An 18,651-nucleotide genomic window follows, 5' to 3' on the forward strand; every position below is an offset into this window, starting at 1 on the left:
ATAATGTAACTTCTGTTCCTGTTCACGGTCAGGGACTATTCTTTCCAGCTGAAGGAAGCCTTTGTGATTTTACTTCATGAAAGTTGCATTGATATATATTTTTTAGCTTTCACTTTTGCATCGTGTGGTAACTCTGCTTCGTGTCATGCCTAACAACTCCCTTTAGCTGTGACTTATTTACGATACAGCACAGCCACTCGTACCTTATTGCTTACATGTTATGTGCTTTGAGACATGAGGTAATTTAAAGGTGACACATTATGCCGCTTTTCACAAGATGTAATATAAATCTATGGTGCCCCCAGAATGTGCCTGGGAAATTCCAGCTGAAAATACAACCCATATCATTGATTAGAGCTTGTCAAAGTTTCCCCTTTTTGGGTGTGAGCCAAAACGCGCTGTTTGTGTGTATGTGTCCCTCTAAATGCAAAAGAGCTGCTGCTCCCCGCCCCCCGTTCAGAAGATGGATGATCCTTTACACGAGCTTCGGATACTCCGTCAATAACAAAACACGCAAATTTCAGTCAAATTTCAGAAATAAGTAGCGGAGTGCAGCCTTACGGAGAGACTCAGGAAGAGGTTGCAACTTTTAGACTTAACCTGGACGTTCTGAATGGTTAGTGGATACAGTTATGTAGTTGTTGTGGAGTTACATTGATTCACCTCATCGACTTGAATGTGTCATCATGTTTAACTTTTTTTGGTTAAATAGTGCTCTGTGCAGCCAACGACAGAAGAGTTTGCATGCTTTGCTCAAACTTTTGCCATTGCGTTAGAACTGGTTACACTTTTGTCGCTAGCGAAAACCAAATGGCGGCGCCGTGTGTGGAAACGTGCAGATTAAAGGGATACTTCACCGCTGGAAAGATGAATGTGTATTTAAATTGGGTCATGTAGTAGAAATGTGAAATTATTTTAGAAGTTGGTACCTTCTAGACTGAGAAAAGCCAGAAAATGTATTTTTGGCTCATGTGGATGAAAGACAACTCCCAGAATACACTTTCTTCACTCCCCTACGAGGCCACGCCTACCAGTTACAGAGGCCAGTATCGGAAGAATTGATACAAAAAAGTTACTAGTTGACTCGAAACTGAAAAGACGCCGTTTTATCGTAAATTTCCATCACGAGTCTGCCCGGGCTCGTCCTCCTGACTGCCGGGCGGGTCTCGCTCCTCTGCTGCCTCGTTCCTCCATCGTCCGCGGTTGTTCCTCGCCGTGTTGCGGCTCGTGCGGATTTCGGGATGTCTGGCATTCGGCTTTTGGTTTCTGCGGTCGCCATTCATTATGTTTAAATGCACACCTTTTGTTTCATTTGGACTGAATTCATTCCGATTGGTGAATCTGAATGTAGTGTTTACACGAACGCTAAACAAGTGATCGGTTGATGTGCGTTTTAGCATTGCTAAGAAAAAAATAAGTGTGTAAGCATAGTCTGCGGAAAGTATTTCTACATCCCAATATGAGCGTGGAAAATTGTGCATGCATATTTCAGTGCCCGTTTTGTGCGAAGATGAAAACAGAGGTCTTTCGTTACAAGACGTGTTTGGGTCTTGGTGAGGTGATTTTTTACCTTCCTAAAGCACTAATGCCAATGAGCCATTAGGTGAGAACAGCCAAATGACACTGGAATACCAAAAACACCAACACTACAATCAAGCAATTGTCTTTGTTTTTCCACAGAAACAAAGAGAGAAGTCTTAAAATGTGAGATTTATTTGGTGAAAAACAGGGAAGAGATCCCATACATTCAATGTTTAAATCAGCACACTTTATGCAAGGCCACATTCCTTATGAGCCCCCATAAGGTGATGAGGATCCCCCCATATGGCTAGAACATTTGCCATCAGGGTGAGTTTGGTGACAGTTTTCAGCACACACTGGAGACTTGGGCGGTTCGCCGGCAGGCTTCACTGGCGGCTTGGGGTGTTGTCCGACAGGCTTCATTGGAGGCTTGGGCTGTTCGCCGACAGGCTTCATTGGAGGCTTGGGCTGTTCGGAAGCAGGCTTCACTGGAGGCTTGGGCAGTTCGGATGCAGGCTTCACTGGAGGCTTGGGCTGTTCGGAAGCAGGCTTCACTGGAGGCTTGGGCTGTTCGGAAGCAGGCTTCACTGGAGGCTTGGGCTGTTCGGAAGCAGGCTTCACTGGAGGCTTGGGCTGTTCGGAAGCAGGCTTCACTGGAGGCTTGGGCTGTTCGGAAGCAGGCTTCACTGGAGGCTTGGGCTGTTCGCCGTTAGGCTTCACTGGAGGCTTGGGCTGTTCGCCGGCAGGCTTCACGGGAGGCTTGGGCTGTTCGCCGGCAGGCTTCACTGGAGGCTTGGGCTGTTCGCCGTAGGGATTTACTGGAGGCTTGGGCTGTTCGCCGTTGGGCTTCACTGGAGGCTTGGGCTGTTCGCCGTTGGGCTTCACTGGAGGCTTGGGCTGTTCGCCGTTGGGCTTCACTGGAGGCTTGGGCTGTTCGCCGTTGGGCTTCACTGGAGGCTTGGGCTGTTCGCCGGCAGGCTTCACTGGAGGCTTGGGCTGTTCGATGGCAGGAGTCAATGTAGGATTCAGCGGTTCAGATCCAGGCGTCACTGGAGGATTCGGCAGTTCAGCTGCAGGCGTCTCTGGAGGATTCGGCAGTTCGGCTGCAGGCGTCACTGGAGGATTCGGCAGTTCGGCTGGAGGCGTCACTGGAGGATTCGGCAGCTCAGCTGGAGGCGTCGGCAGCTCGGCTGCTGGCGTCACTGGAGGATTCGGCAGCTCGGCTGCTGGCGTCTGCGGTTCGGCTGTAGGCTTCACTGTATGGATACAGATAATCCGCTTTAATCCAGTCTCAGATATACAGCATAAAACACAAATTGCAAGTTTCTTATTTTAAGTATTAATCGTAATTATCCATCCGGTGCTGGTTCGGCTGAATACTTTTGACACACAGAACGGTAAAGCAATAAAATCAAACAAGATAAACTGAAATAACAAAGCCGACCCAAACACTAATATAATAACATATCACATACCTGTATATGGAGCCATACACTGATGTCCACATCCATTGCTGCAGCATTTCTCATTGTTCGGACAGTCACTGTCATAGTAACAAAACTCGGCACACATTCCTGCTCCAGACTTTGTGCTTGGACACACCCCTGGCTTTGCTATTATACAGACACATGACAGAGAAACCACATCACTGAATACTGAATGTCTCATTCGCCACTTAAAAAATGTAAGTTGTCAAAGATGATCAGATTAGTTTTGACAGGAATATTCAGTCTTTCTACTTCGTAGTTTGACGTTTAGTTCAAAGTATTACTTGCGGTTTCTTTGCAATTATGAAATTTACTAGCAATTTCTGAGTGAACACTTGTTTATACACCATTTTTTCAGTCTTTCTTTTGGAATATCTTTAGCATCCATCAATTAAACTCACTGAAAACAGGCGGCACACACGCAGTCCCACAGGGAAATTGACAGCATTTGTGTCCTCCAGAGCAGTCTCTATCACGAAGACATCCTCGACGGGACGGCACGACGGTCAGCATCGCCGGACACTGACCGGACACTACAGAAGAGGATTCAAGAGGATAGTTAGGGGAGACCAGGAAGTGCTGTATAGCTTGTTTCAGCATTTGCAAGTCAGGGGTTTTGCATTACGTGCCACAAACTTTAATATAATATTCACATTTATCAGCTTCAAATCAAAGTAGCTTAGACATCTACCATTTATCACTAAACTGCGTCAATTAGTTTCAAAGACTGAGAGCGCCGTTACAACCTATAGTTGGGCGAGTAATAGTGCAATGCTGATAGAAAACATGCACACCAGTAAATATGTGGTTTATAAATTTACTGGTGTGTAACTAAGTGTACGTCTTCAAAAATTGTTATGCCATCCCCATGACCTCCCTCATTTCAAGCATTTTATTAGGCTACACAACACAAGAAAAGTTATAGCTCCCCATGTTAGAGGCTATTGAAGGCCTAAATAGTTGTTCAAATAGGGAAAACAAAACATGAAGCAGAAGTTTAAACTCAGGATTGATGTCTATGTGGTAACAATTGTGTAACCATATAGCATTAGTGGTCTTGATTTACAGTAAACTAAAATACTACATTAGTGATTGTATGGGTTTTACTTGTACAATGAAATAAATGCATAAACTTATGACAGGTTTGCATAATTAAAGCTTGCTTATTATTGAAACTAAACCACCATACGAAGTTAAACTTCCGCTGGACGTCTGTACTTTTGTAAACCAATGTGCTGAGATGGGTCCAAGTCATATTTTGTAAGGCACTTTCTTCGGGCTGTGCAATGAAGCTAAAAGATCTTCTCACCTACGACTCCAGCGTCTGTTGTGCTCAAACATGCAGACAGACACAATAAAACAGCACTAAACAAGCAGTACACTCGAGCTGTCATCCTCATGACCTGTGATCTCACAACCAACTCTGCTAGAAGATGTGCTGAATTAGTGAGTCAGGAGGGGCGAACAGGAAGGAACACAAAACTACAATGAAAAACTGTGCCGCTGCATCAAAACATCTGCTGAATCCCACAACAAACACTGTAAAAAGGGTTTAAAGAGCTTCTTGAAAACAAGTTTTTATAGATCCAAGGAGGTCTAGGTAACTCCAACCCTGATGAATCTCACCTGCCTGTAGCCTAATCTTGAAGACCTTGATCAGCTTGTTCAGGTGTGTTTGATTAGGGTTGGATGTCGTAATAATTACAGTAATTAGGAGATGATTGAGCGTTTGCCAAAAGAATCTGTAGTGGTCAGGTGGTACAGCGGTCAAGTGGTACAAGTCGGAGTAGTACCAAAAGTTTTAACCGTAATAAAAAATCTGTTTGAATGTCCTCTGCGATATCTTGTCCTTTTAAAAGTTAAGGGGTTCTCCAGTGCCCTGACGCACTAGTCATTTTTCAGTTGCATCAGAGAATGTCTAATATGGGGAGAACTGCCACTCTCAGTAAACTTCCGGCTTCTGAACTGGTTGCAGTTCCACTCTGGTTCCATATGAGGGCGCTCACAGGACGAGTGCAGAATGAATGGAGGTCTATGGAGCTATACCCCTCAAAATCCACTTTTCTCGGGATATAGTTTTTTGTCTAGTAATTTGAATGTTGTTTTCGAAAGGAGATGCAAAGAAATTACACATTGCTGGGTGTTCGATTTTTTAGAGTCACTTATTTGCTTTAAAAAGTATTTTAAAATGTCAATGACGTCATACACCTTGTACGACCAGAGATACTGCTTTATGGCAATCCTTCAGTCACTGTGGTGCTTTCACGCTTTGCAATTTCTTTTCTCTCAAGGCATCGACAACACACCTGACACAGGTAAATACACGTGCTAGAAGAGTTTTTGCTAGAAGAAATTCTGGTCCCACTTCGGATGCCACGATACCATCAAGTGGCATCTCTCATGGTCGTAATCAGTCCTTAACTGACCTATCAGCGTTCATAAGTAGAATGCAAGCTTGTTATGGGCAACAACAACTCAACCTGTAAGAAATCGAAATGACATAAGTACTCGTTCATTCAACTTTCGAACTATAACCCATGTTGAACTTGCAAAACCTACAATCAAATCTGAGATTTCTCAACGGCGATCGGGTGAAAGAGACAAATGTAGCCGTCTAGTTCCATAGACTCCCATTAATTTTGCACTCGGGCGAATGCCCCCAGTGGAACTCTGGTGGAACTACAACCAAAATTTAATACAATAGGACTTAATAGGTAGTGGCCAGGCTCTCCGTAGACGGGCTCTGGTTGCATATTTGCTTCTCCGTGTTCACAAGTTTCAGTCCTTTCAATATAAAAGTCTTCTCTACTGACTGACTGACTCATAAAGACAATCTTTGCCACCATCTCATGGTGAAATAATGTAACTTCTGTTCCTGTTCACGGTCAGGGACTATTCTTTCCAGCTGAAGGAAGCCTTTGTGATTTTACTTCATGAAAGTTGCATTGATATATATTTTTTAGCTTTCACTTTTGCATCGTGTGGTAACTCTGCTTCGTGTCATGCCTAACAACTCCCTTTAGCTGTGACTTATTTACGATACAGCACAGCCACTCGTACCTTATTGCTTACATGTTATGTGCTTTGAGACATGAGGTAATTTAAAGGTGACACATTATGCCGCTTTTCACAAGATGTAATATAAATCTATGGTGCCCCCAGAATGTGTCTGGGAAATTCCAGCTGAAAATACAACCCATATCATTGATTAGAGCTTGTCAAAGTTTCCCCTTTTTGGGTGTGAGCCAAAACGCGCTGTTTGTGTGTATGTGTCCCTCTAAATGCAAAAGAGCTGCTGCTCCCCGCCCCCCGTTCAGAAGATGGATGATCCTTTACACGAGCTTCGGATACTCCGTCAATAACAAAACACGCAAATTTCAGTCAAATTTCAGAAATAAGTAGCGGAGTGCAGCCTTACGGAGAGACTCAGGAAGAGGTTGCAACTTTTAGACTTAACCTGGACGTTCTGAATGGTTAGTGGATACAGTTATGTAGTTGTTGTGGAGTTACATTGATTCACCTCATCGACTTGAATGTGTCATCATGTTTAACTTTTTTTGGTTAAATAGTGCTCTGTGCAGCCAACGACAGAAGAGTTTGCATGCTTTGCTCAAACTTTTGCCATTGCGTTAGAACTGGTTACACTTTTGTCGCTAGCGAAAACCAAATGGCGGCGCCGTGTGCGGAAACGTGCAGATTAAAGGGATACTTCACCGCTGGAAAGATGAATGTGTATTTAAATTGGGTCATGTAGTAGAAATGTGAAATTATTTTAGAAGTTGGTACCTTCTAGACTGAGAAAAGCCAGAAAATGTATTTTTGGCTCATGTGGATGAAAGACAACTCCCAGAATACACTTTCTTCACTCCCCTACGAGGCCACGCCTACCAGTTACAGAGGCCAGTATCGGAAGAATTGATACAAAAAAGTTACTAGTTGACTCGAAACTGAAAAGACGCCGTTTTATCGTAAATTTCCGTCACGAGTCTGCCCGGGCTCGTCCTCCTGACTGCCGGGCGGGTCTCGCTCCTCTGCTGCCTCGTTCCTCCATCGTCCGCGGTTGTTCCTCGCCGTGTTGCGGCTCGTGCGGATTTCGGGATGTCTGGCATTCGGCTTTTGGTTTCTGCGGTCGCCATTCATTATGTTTAAATGCACACCTTTTGTTTCATTTGGACTGAATTCATTCCGATTGGTGAATCTGAATGTAGTGTTTACACGAACGCTAAACAAGTGATCGGTTGATGTGCGTTTTAGCATTGCTAAGAAAAAAATAAGTGTGTAAGCATAGTCTGCGGAAAGTATTTCTACATCCCAATATGAGCGTGGAAAATTGTGCATGCATATTTCAGTGCCCGTTTTGTGCGAAGATGAAAACAGAGGTCTTTCGTTACAAGACGTGTTTGGGTCTTGGTGAGGTGATTTTTTACCTTCCTAAAGCACTAATGCCAATGAGCCATTAGGTGAGAACAGCCAAATGACACTGGAATACCAAAAACACCAACACTACAATCAAGCAATTGTCTTTGTTTTTCCACAGAAACAAAGAGAGAAGTCTTAAAATGTGAGATTTATTTGGTGAAAAACAGGGAAGAGATCCCATACATTCAATGGTTAAATCAGCACACTTTATGCAAGGCCACATTCCTTATGAGCCCCCATAAAGTGATGAGGATCCCCCCATATGGCTAGAACATTTGCCATCAGGGTGAGTTTGGTGACAGTTTTCAGCACACACTGGAGACTTGGGCGGTTCGCCGGCAGGCTTCACTGGCGGCTTGGGGTGTTGTCCGACAGGCTTCATTGGAGGCTTGGGCTGTTCGCCGACAGGCTTCATTGGAGGCTTGGGCTGTTCGGAAGCAGGCTTCACTGGAGGCTTGGGCAGTTCGGATGCAGGCTTCACTGGAGGCTTGGGCTGTTCGGAAGCAGGCTTCACTGGAGGCTTGGGCTGTTCGGAAGCAGGCTTCACTGGAGGCTTGGGCTGTTCGGAAGCAGGCTTCACTGGAGGCTTGGGCTGTTCGGAAGCAGGCTTCACTGGAGGCTTGGGCTGTTCGGAAGCAGGCTTCACTGGAGGCTTGGGCTGTTCGCCGTTAGGCTTCACTGGAGGCTTGGGCTGTTCGCCGGCAGGCTTCACGGGAGGCTTGGGCTGTTCGCCGGCAGGCTTCACGGGAGGTTTGGGCTGTTCGCCGGCAGGCTTCACTGGAGGCTTGGGCTGTTCGCCGTAGGGATTTACTGGAGGCTTGGGCTGTTCGCCGTTGGGCTTCACTGGAGGCTTGGGCTGTTCGCCGTTGGGCTTCACTGGAGGCTTGGGCTGTTCGCCGTTGGGCTTCACTGGAGGCTTGGGCTGTTCGCCGTTGGGCTTCACTGGAGGCTTGGGCTGTTCGCCGGCAGGCTTCACTGGAGGCTTGGGCTGTTCGATGGCAGGAGTCAATGTAGGATTCAGCGGTTCAGATCCAGGCGTCACTGGAGGATTCGGCAGTTCAGCTGCAGGCGTCTCTGGAGGATTCGGCAGTTCGGCTGCAGGCGTCACTGGAGGATTCGGCAGTTCGGCTGGAGGCGTCACTGGAGGATTCGGCAGCTCAGCTGGAGGCGTCGGCAGCTCGGCTGCTGGCGTCACTGGAGGATTCGGCAGCTCGGCTGCTGGCGTCTGCGGTTCGGCTGTAGGCTTCACTGTATGGATACAGATAATCCGCTTTAATCCAGTCTCAGATATACAGCATAAAACACAAATTGCAAGTTTCTTATTTTAAGTATTAATCGTAATTATCCATCCGGTGCTGGTTCGGCTGAATACTTTTGACACACAGAACGGTAAAGCAATAAAATCAAACAAGATAAACTGAAATAACAAAGCCGACCCAAACACTAATATAATAACATATCACATACCTGTATATGGAGCCATACACTGATGTCCACATCCATTGCTGCAGCATTTCTCATTGTTCGGACAGTCACTGTCATAGTAACAAAACTCGGCACACATTCCTGCTCCAGACTTTGTGCTTGGACACACCCCTGGCTTTGCTATTATACAGACACATGACAGAGAAACCACATCACTGAATACTGAATGTCTCATTCACCACTTAAAAAATGTAAGTTGTCAAAGATGATCAGATTAGTTTTGACAGGAATATTCAGTCTTTCTACTTCGTAGTTTGACGTTTAGTTCAAAGTATTACTTGCGGTTTCTTTGCAATTATGAAATTTACTAGCAATTTCTGAGTGAACACTTGTTTATACACCATTTTTTCAGTCTTTCTTTTGGAATATCTTTAGCATCCATCAATTAAACTCACTGAAAACAGGCGGCACACACGCAGTCCCACAGGGAAATTGACAGCATTTGTGTCCTCCAGAGCAGTCTCTATCACGAAGACATCCTCGACGGGACGGCACGACGGTCAGCATCGCCGGACACTGACCGGACACTACAGAAGAGGATTCAAGAGGATAGTTAGGGGAGACCAGGAAGTGCTGTATAGCTTGTTTCAGCATTTGCAAGTCAGGGGTTTTGCATTACGTGCCACAAACTTTAATATAATATTCACATTTATCAGCTTCAAATCAAAGTAGCTTAGACATCTACCATTTATCACTAAACTGCGTCAATTAGTTTCAAAGACTGAGAGCGCCGTTACAACCTATAGTTGGGCGAGTAATAGTGCAATGCTGATAGAAAACATGCACACCAGTAAATATGTGGTTTATAAATTTACTGGTGTGTACCTAAGTGTACGTCTTCAAAAATTGTTATGCCATCCCCATGACCTCCCTCATTTCAAGCATTTTATTAGGCTACACAACACAAGAAAAGTTATAGCTCCCCATGTTAGAGGCTATTGAAGGCCTAAATAGTTGTTCAAATAGGGAAAACAAAACATGAAGCAGAAGTTTAAACTCAGGATTGATGTCTATGTGGTAACAATTGTGTAACCATATAGCATTAGTGGTCTTGATTTACAGTAAACTAAAATACTACATTAGTGATTGTATGGGTTTTACTTGTACAATGAAATAAATGCATAAACTTATGACAGGTTTGCATAATTAAAGCTTGCTTATTATTGAAACTAAACCACCATACGAAGTTAAACTTCCGCTGGACGTCTGTACTTTTGTAAACCAATGTGCTGAGATGGGTCCAAGTCATATTTTGTAAGGCACTTTCTTCGGGCTGTGCAATGAAGCTAAAAGATCTTCTCACCTACGACTCCAGCGTCTGTTGTGCTCAAACATGCAGACAGACACAATAAAACAGCACTAAACAAGCAGTACACTCGAGCTGTCATCCTCATGACCTGTGATCTCACAACCAACTCTGCTAGAAGATGTGCTGAATTAGTGAGTCAGGAGGGGCGAGCAGGAAGGAACACAAAACTACAATGAAAAACTGTGCCGCTGCATCAAAACATCTGCTGAATCCCACAACAAACACTGTAAAAAGGGTTTAAAGAGCTTCTTGAAAACAAGTTTTTATAGATCCAAGGAGGTCTAGGTAACTCCAACCCTGATGAATCTCACCTGCCTGTAGCCTAATCTTGAAGACCTTGATCAGCTTGTTCAGGTGTGTTTGATTAGGGTTGGATGTCGTAATAATTACAGTAATTAGGAGATGATTGAGCGTTTGCCAAAAGAATCTGTAGTGGTCAGGTGGTACAGCGGTCAAGTGGTACAAGTCGGAGTAGTACCAAAAGTTTTAACCGTAATAAAAAATCTGTTTGAATGTCCTCTGCGATATCTTGTCCTTTTAAAAGTTAAGGGGTTCTCCAGTGCCCTGACGCACTAGTCATTTTTCAGTTGCATCAGATAATGTCTAATATAGGGAGAACTGCCACTCTCAGTAAACTTCCGGCTTCTGAACTGGTTGCAGTTCCACTCTGGTTCCATATGAGGGCGCTCACAGGACGAGTGCAGAATGAATGGAGGTCTATGTAGCTATACCCCTCAAAATCCACTTTTCTCGGGATATAATTTTTTGTCTAGTAATTTGAATGTTGTTTTCGAAAGGAGATGCAAAGAAATTACACATTGCTGGGTGTTCGATTTTTTAGAGTCACTTATTTGCTTTAAAAAGTATTTTAAAATGTCAATGACGTCATACACCTTGTACGACCAGAGATACTGCTTTATGGCAATCCTTCAGTCACTGTGGTGCTTTCACGCTTTGCAATTTCTTTTCTCTCAAGGCATCGACAACACACCTGACACAGGTAAATACACGTGCTAGAAGAGTTTTTGCTAGAAGAAATTCTGGTCCCACTTCGGATGCCACGATACCATCAAGCGGCATCTCTCATGGTCGTAATCAGTCCTTAACTGACCTATCACCGTTCATAAGTAGAATGCAAGCTTGTTATGGGCAACAACAACTCAACCTGTAAGAAATCGAAATGACATAAGTACTCGTTCATTCAACTTTCGAACTATAACCCATGTTGAACTTGCAAAACCTACAATCAAATCTGAGATTTCTCAACGGCGATCGGGTGAAAGAGACAAATGTAGCCGTCTAGTTCCATAGACTCCCATTAATTTTGCACTCGGGCGAATGCCCCCAGTGGAACTCTGGTGGAACTACAACCAAAATTTGATACAATAGGACTTAATAGGTAGTGGCCAGGCTCTCCGTAGACGGGCTCTGGTTGCATATTTGCTTCTCCGTGTTCACAAGTTTCAGTCCTTTCAATATAAAAGTCTTCTCTACTGACTGACTGACTCATAAAGACAATCTTTGCCACCATCTCATGGTGAAATAATGTAACTTCTGTTCCTGTTCACGGTCAGGGACTATTCTTTCCAGCTGAAGGAAGCCTTTGTGATTTTACTTCATGAAAGTTGCATTGATATATATTTTTTAGCTTTCACTTTTGCATCGTGTGGTAACTCTGCTTCGTGTCATGCCTAACAACTCCCTTTAGCTGTGACTTATTTACGATACAGCACAGCCACTCGTACCTTATTGCTTACATGTTATGTGCTTTGAGACATGAGGTAATTTAAAGGTGACACATTATGCCGCTTTTCACAAGATGTAATATAAATCTATGGTGCCCCCAGAATGTGTCTGGGAAATTCCAGCTGAAAATACAACCCAGATCATTGATTAGAGCTTGTCAAAGTTTCCCCTTTTTGGGTGTGAGCCAAAACGCGCTGTTTGTGTGTATGTGTCCCTCTAAATGCAAAAGAGCTGCTGCTCCCCGCCCCCCGTTCAGAAGACGGATGATCCTTTACACGAGCTTCGGATACTCCGTCAATAACAAAACACGCATATTTCAGTCAAATTTCAGAAATAAGTAGCGGAGTGCAGCCTTACGGAGAGACTCAGGAAGAGGTTGCAACTTTTAGACTTAACCTGGACGTTCTGAATGGTTAGCGGATACAGTTATGTAGTTGTTGTGGAGTTACATTGATTCACCTCATCGACTTGAATGTGTCATCATGTTTAACTTTTTTTGGTCAAATAGTGCTCTGTGCAGCCAACGACAGAAGAGTTTGCATGCTTTGCTCAAACTTTTGCCATTGCGTTAGAACTGGTTACACTTTTGTCGCTAGCGAAAACCAAATGGCAGCGCCGTGTGCGGAAACGTGCAGATTAAAGGGATACTTCACCGCTGGAAAGATGAATGTGTATTTAAATTGGGTCATGTAGTAGAAATGTGAAATTATTTTAGAAGTTGGTACCTTCTAGACTGAGAAAAGCCAGAAAATGTATTTTTGGCTCATGTGGATGAAAGACAACTCCCAGAATACACTTTCTTCACTGCCCTACGAGGCCACGCCTACCAGTTACAGAGGCCAGTATCGGAATAATTGATACAAAAAAGTTACTAGTTGACTCGAAACTGAAAAGACGCCGTTTTATCGTAAATTTCCGTCACGAGTCTGCCCGGGCTCATCCTCCTGACTGCCGGGCGGGTCTCGCTCCTCTGCTGCCTCGTTCCTCCATCGTCCGCGGTTGTTCCTCGCCGTGTTGCGGCTCGTGCGGATTTCGGGATGTCTGGCATTCGGCTTTTGGTTTCTGCAGTCGCCATTCATTATGTTTAAATGCACACCTTTTGTTTCATTTGGACTGAATTCATTCCGATTGGTGAATCTGAATGTAGTGTTTACACGAACGCTAAACAAGTGATCGGTTGATGTGCGTTTTAGCATTGCTAAGAAAAAAATAAGTGTGTAAGCATAGTCTGCGGAAAGTATTTCTACATCCCAATATGAGCGTGGAAAATTGTGCATGCATATTTCAGTGCCCGTTTTGTGCGAAGATGAAAACAGAGGTCTTTCGTTACAAGACGTATTTGGGTCTTGGTGAGGTGATTTTTTACCTTCCTAAAGCACTAATGCCAATGAGCCATTAGGTGAGAACAGCCAAATGACACTGGAATACCAAAAACACCAACACTACAATCAAGCAATTGTCTTTGTTTTTCCACAGAAACAAAGAGAGAAGTCTTAAAATGTGAGATTTATTTGGAGAAAAACAGGGAAGAGATCCCATACATTCAATGGTTAAATCAGCACACTTTATGCAAGGCCACATTCCTTATGAGCCCCCATAAGGTGATGAGGATCCCCCCATATGGCTAGAACATTTGCCATCAGGGTGAGTTTGGTGACAGTTTTCAGCACACACTGGAGACTTGGGCGGTTCGCCGGCAGGCTTCACTGGCGGCTTGGGGTGTTGTCCGACAGGCTTCATTGGAGGCTTGGGCTGTTCGCCGACAGGCTTCATTGGAGGCTTGGGCTGTTCAGACGCAGGCTTCACTGGCGGCTTGGGCAGTTCGGATGCAGGCTTCACTGGAGGCTTGGGCTGTTCGGAAGCAGGCTTCACTGGAGGCTTGGGCTGTTCGGAAGCAGGCTTCACTGGAGGCTTGGGCTGTTCGGAAGCAGGCTTCACTGGAGGCTTGGGCTGTTCGCCGTTAGGCTTCACTGGAGGCTTGGGCTGTTCGCCGGCAGGCTTCACGGGAGGCTTGGGCTGTTCGCCGGCAGGCTTCACGGGAGGTTTGGGCTGTTCGCCGGCAGGCTTCACTGGAGGCTTGGGCTGTTCACCGTAGGGATTTACTGGAGGCTTGGGCTGTTCGCCGTTGGGCTTCACTGGAGGCTTGGGCTGTTCGCCGTTGGGCTTCACTGGAGGCTTGGGCTGTTCGCCGTTGGGCTTCACTGGAGGCTTGGGCTGTTCGCCGTTGGGCTTCACTGGAGGCTTGGGCTGTTCACCGTAGGGATTCACTGGAGGCTTGGGCTGTTCGCCGGCAGGCTTCACTGGAGGCTTGGGCTGTTCGATGGCAGGAGTCAATGTAGGATTCAGCGGTTCAGATCCAGGCGTCACTGGAGGATTCGGCAGTTCAGCTGCAGGCGTCTCTGGAGGATTCGGCAGTTCGGCTGCAGGCGTCACTGGAGGATTCGGCAGTTCGGCTGGAGGCGTCACTGGAGGATTCGGCAGCTCAGCTGGAGGCGTCGGCAGCTCGGCTGCTGGCGTCACTGGAGGATTCGGCAGCTCGGCTGCTGGCGTCTGCGGTTCGGCTGTAGGCTTCACTGTATGGATACAGATAATCCGCTTTAATCCAGTCTCAGATATACAGCATAAAACACAAATTGCAAGTTTCTTATTTTAAGTATTAATCGTAATTATCCATCCGGTGCTGGTTCGGCTGAATACTTTTGACACACAGAACGGTAAAGCAATAAAATCAAACAAGATAAACTGAAATAACAAAGCCGACCCAAACACTAATATAATAACATATCACATACCTGTATATGGAGCCATACACTGATGTCCACATCCATTGCTGCAGCATTTCTCATTGTTCGGACAGTCACTGTCATAGTAACAAAACTCGGCACACATTCCTGCTCCAGACTTTGTGCTTGGACACACCCCTGGCTTTGCTATTATACAGACACATGACAGAGAAACCACATCACTGAATACTGAATGTCTCATTCACCACTTAAAAAATGTAAGTTGTCAAAGATGATCAGATTAGTTTTGACAGGAATATTCAGTCTTTCTACTTCGTAGTTTGACGTTTAGTTCAAAGTATTACTTGCGGTTTCTTTGCAATTATGAAATTTACTAGCAATTTCTGAGTGAACACTTGTTTATACACCATTTTTTCAGTCTTTCTTTTGGAATATCTTTAGCATCCATCAATTAAACTCACTGAAAACAGGCGGCACACACGCAGTCCCACAGGGAAATTGACAGCATTTGTGTCCTCCAGAGCAGTCTCTATCACGAAGACATCCTCGACGGGACGGCACGACGGTCAGCATCGCCGGACACTGACCGGACACTACAGAAGAGGATTCAAGAGGATAGTTAGGGGAGACCAGGAAGTGCTGTATAGCTTGTTTCAGCATTTGCAAGTCAGGGGTTTTGCAATACGTGCCACAAACTTTAATATAATATTCACATTTATCAGCTTCAAATCAAAGTAGCTTAGACATCTACCATTTCTCACTAAACTGCGTCAATTAGTTTCAAAGACTGAGAGTGCCGTTACAACCTATAGTTGGGCGAGTAATAGTGCAATGCTGATAGAAAACATGCACACCAGTAAATATGTGGTTTATAAATTTACTGGTGTGTAACTAAGTGTACGTCTTCAAAAATTGTTATGCCATCCCCATGACCTCCCTCATTTCAAGCATTTTATTAGGCTACACAACACAAGAAAAGTTATAGCTCCCCATGTTAGAGGCTATTGAAGGCCTAAATAGTTGTTCAAATAGGGAAAACAAAACATGAAGCAGAAGTTTAAACTCAGGATTGATGTCTATGTGGTAACAATTGTGTAACCATATAGCATTAGTGGTCTTGATTTACAGTAAACTAAAATACTACATTAGTGATTGTATGGGTTTTACTTGTACAATTAAATAAATGCATAAACTTATGACAGGTTTGCATAATTAAAGCTTGCTTATTATTGAAACTAAACCACCATACGAAGTTAAACTTCCGCTGGACGTCTGTACTTTTGTAAACCAATGTGCTGAGATGGGTCCAAGTCATATTTTGTAAGGCACTTTCTTCGGGCTGTGCAATGAAGCTAAAAGATCTTCTCACCTACGACTCCAGCGTCTGTTGTGCTCAAACATGCAGACAGACACAATAAAACAGCACTAAACAAGCAGTACACTCGAGCTGTCATCCTCATGACCTGTGATCTCACAACCAACTCTGCTAGAAGATGTGCTGAATTAGTGAGTCAGGAGGGGCGAGCAGGAAGGAACACAAAACTACAATGAAAAACTGTGCCGCTGCATCAAAACATCTGCTGAATCCCACAACAAACACTGTAAAAAGGGTTTAAAGAGCTTCTTGAAAACAAGTTTTTATAGATCCAAGGAGGTCTAGGTAACTCCAACCCTGATGAATCTCACCTGCCTGTAGCCTAATCTTGAAGACCTTGATCAGCTTGTTCAGGTGTGTTTGATTAGGGTTGGATGTCGTAATAATTACAGTAATTAGGAGATGATTGAGCGTTTGCCAAAAGAATCTGTAGTGGTCAGGTGGTACAGCGGTCAAGTGGTACAAGTCGGAGTAGTACCAAAAGTTTTAACCGTAATAAAAAATCTGTTTGAATGTCCTCTGCGATATCTTGTCCTTTTAAAAGTTAAGGGGTTCTCCAGTGCCCTGACGCACTAGTCATTTTTCAGTTGCATCAGAGAATGTCTAATATGGGGAGAACTGCCACTCTCAGTAAACTTCCGGCTTCTGAACTGGTTGCAGTTCCACTCTGGTTCCATATGAGGGCGCTCACAGGACGAGTGCAGAATGAATGGAGGTCTATGGAGCTATACCCCTCAAAATCCACTTTTCTCGGGATATAATTTTTTGTCTAGTAATTTGAATGTTGTTTTCGAAAGGAGATGCAAAGAAATTACACATTGCTGGGTGTTCGATTTTTTAGAGTCACTTATTTGCTTTAAAAAGTATTTTAAAATGTCAATGACGTCATACACCTCGTACGACCAGAGATACTGCTTTATGGCAATCCTTCAGTCACTGTGGTGCTTTCACGCTTTGCAATTTATTTTCTCTCAAGGCATCGACAACACACCTGACACAGGTAGATACACGTGCTAGAAGAGTTTTTGCTAGAAGAAATTCTGGTCCCGCTTCGGATGCCACGATACCATCAAGCGGTATCTCTGGTCGTAATCAGTCCTTCACTGACCAATCAGCGTTCATAAGCAGAATGCTAGCGTGTTATGGGCAACAACAACTCAACCTGTAAGAAATCGAAATGACATAAGTACTCGTTCATTCAACTTTCGAACTATAACCCATGTTGAACTTGCAAAACCTACAATCAAATCTGAGATTTCTCAACGGCGATCGGGTGAAAGAGACAAATGTAGCCGTCTAGTTCCATAGACTCCCATTAATTTTGCACTCGGGCGAATGCCCCCAGTGGAACTCTGGTGGAACTACAACCAAAATTCGATACAATAGGACTTAATAGGTAGTGGCCAGGCTCTCCGTAGACGGGCTCTGGTTGCATATTGCTTCTCCGTGTTCACAAGTTTCAGTCCTTTCAATATAAAAGTCTTCTCTACTGACTGACTCACTCATAAAGACAATCTTTGCCACCATCTCATGGTGAAATAATGTAACTTCTGTTCCTGTTCACGGTCAGGGACTATTCTTTCCAGCTGAAGGAAGCCTTTGTGATTTTACTTCATGAAAGTTGCATTGATATATATTTTTTAGCTTTCATTTTTGCATCGTGTGGTAACTCTGCTTCGTGTCATGCCTAACAACTCCCTTTAGCTGTGACTTATTTACGATACAGCACAGCCACTCGTACCTTATTGCTTACATGTTATGTGCTTTGAGACATGAGGTAATTTAAAGGTGACATATTATGCCGCTTTTCACAAGATGTAATATAAATCTATGGTGCCCCCAGAATGTGTCTGGGAAATTACAGCTGAAAATACAACCCAGATCATTGATTAGAGCTTGTCAAAGTTTCCCCTTTTTGGGTGTGAGCCAAAACGCGCTGTTTGTGTGTGTGTGTCCCTCTAAATGCAAAAGAGCTGCTGCTCCCCGCCCCCCGTTCAGAAGACGGATGATCCTTTACACGAGCTTCGGATACTCCGTCAATAACAAAACACGCAAATTTCAGTCAAATTTCAGAAATAAGTAGCGGAGTGCAGCCTTACGGAGAGACTCAGGAAGAGGTTGCAACTTTTAGACTTAACCTGGACGTTTCTGAATGGTTAGTGGATACAGTTATGTAGTTGTTGTGGAGTTACATTGATTCACCTCATCGACTTGAATGTGGCATCATGTTTAACTTTTTTTGGTCAAATAGTGCTCTGTGCAGCCAACGACAGAAGAGTTTGCATGCTTTGCTCAAACTTTTGCCATTGCGTTAGAACTGGTTACACTTTTGTCGCTAGCGAAAACCAAATGGCGGCGCCGTGTGTGGAAACATGCAGATTAAAGGGATACTTCACCGCTGGAAAGATGAATGTGTATTTAAATTGGGTCATGTATGTAGTAGAAATGTGAAATTATTTTAGAAGTTGGTACCTTCTAGACGGAGAAAAGTCAGAAAATGTATTTTTGGCTCATGTGGATGAAAGACAACTCCCAGAATACACTTTCTTCACTGCCCTACGAGGC

The 18,651-nt window shown here is 44.3% G+C and overlaps 3 protein-coding genes across 3 annotated transcripts; all 3 read right to left on the minus strand.

Moving 5' to 3' along the window:
- Positions 1–1,632: 1,632 nt before the first annotated feature.
- LOC307001493 (uncharacterized protein) lies at positions 1,633–4,626 on the minus strand. The gene is made up of 4 exons (XM_079618085.1): positions 4,318–4,626; positions 3,410–3,541; positions 2,997–3,134; positions 1,633–2,777 (listed from the first exon to the last, which is right to left on the minus strand). Exons 1-4 carry the CDS (start codon positions 4,406–4,408, stop codon positions 1,789–1,791), a joined length of 1,350 nt encoding a protein of 449 aa, XP_079474211.1. The 5' UTR covers positions 4,409–4,626; the 3' UTR covers positions 1,633–1,788.
- Positions 4,627–7,484: 2,858 nt separating this feature from the next.
- LOC307005021 (uncharacterized protein) lies at positions 7,485–10,540 on the minus strand. The gene is made up of 4 exons (XM_079624742.1): positions 10,216–10,540; positions 9,308–9,439; positions 8,895–9,032; positions 7,485–8,675 (listed from the first exon to the last, which is right to left on the minus strand). The coding sequence occupies exons 1-4, from the start codon at positions 10,304–10,306 to the stop codon at positions 7,654–7,656; spliced, it is 1,383 nt and encodes a 460-aa protein (XP_079480868.1). The 5' UTR covers positions 10,307–10,540; the 3' UTR covers positions 7,485–7,653.
- Positions 10,541–13,454: 2,914 nt separating this feature from the next.
- LOC307006639 (uncharacterized protein) lies at positions 13,455–16,394 on the minus strand. The gene is made up of 4 exons (XM_079627819.1): positions 16,081–16,394; positions 15,173–15,304; positions 14,760–14,897; positions 13,455–14,540 (listed from the first exon to the last, which is right to left on the minus strand). Exons 1-4 carry the CDS (start codon positions 16,169–16,171, stop codon positions 13,552–13,554), a joined length of 1,350 nt encoding a protein of 449 aa, XP_079483945.1. The 5' UTR covers positions 16,172–16,394; the 3' UTR covers positions 13,455–13,551.
- Positions 16,395–18,651: the final 2,257 nt, after the last annotated feature.

Source organism: Phoxinus phoxinus (assembly GCF_949152265.1).
Source record: "Phoxinus phoxinus genome assembly, chromosome: 1".
NCBI lineage: Eukaryota > Metazoa > Chordata > Actinopteri > Cypriniformes > Leuciscidae > Phoxinus > Phoxinus phoxinus.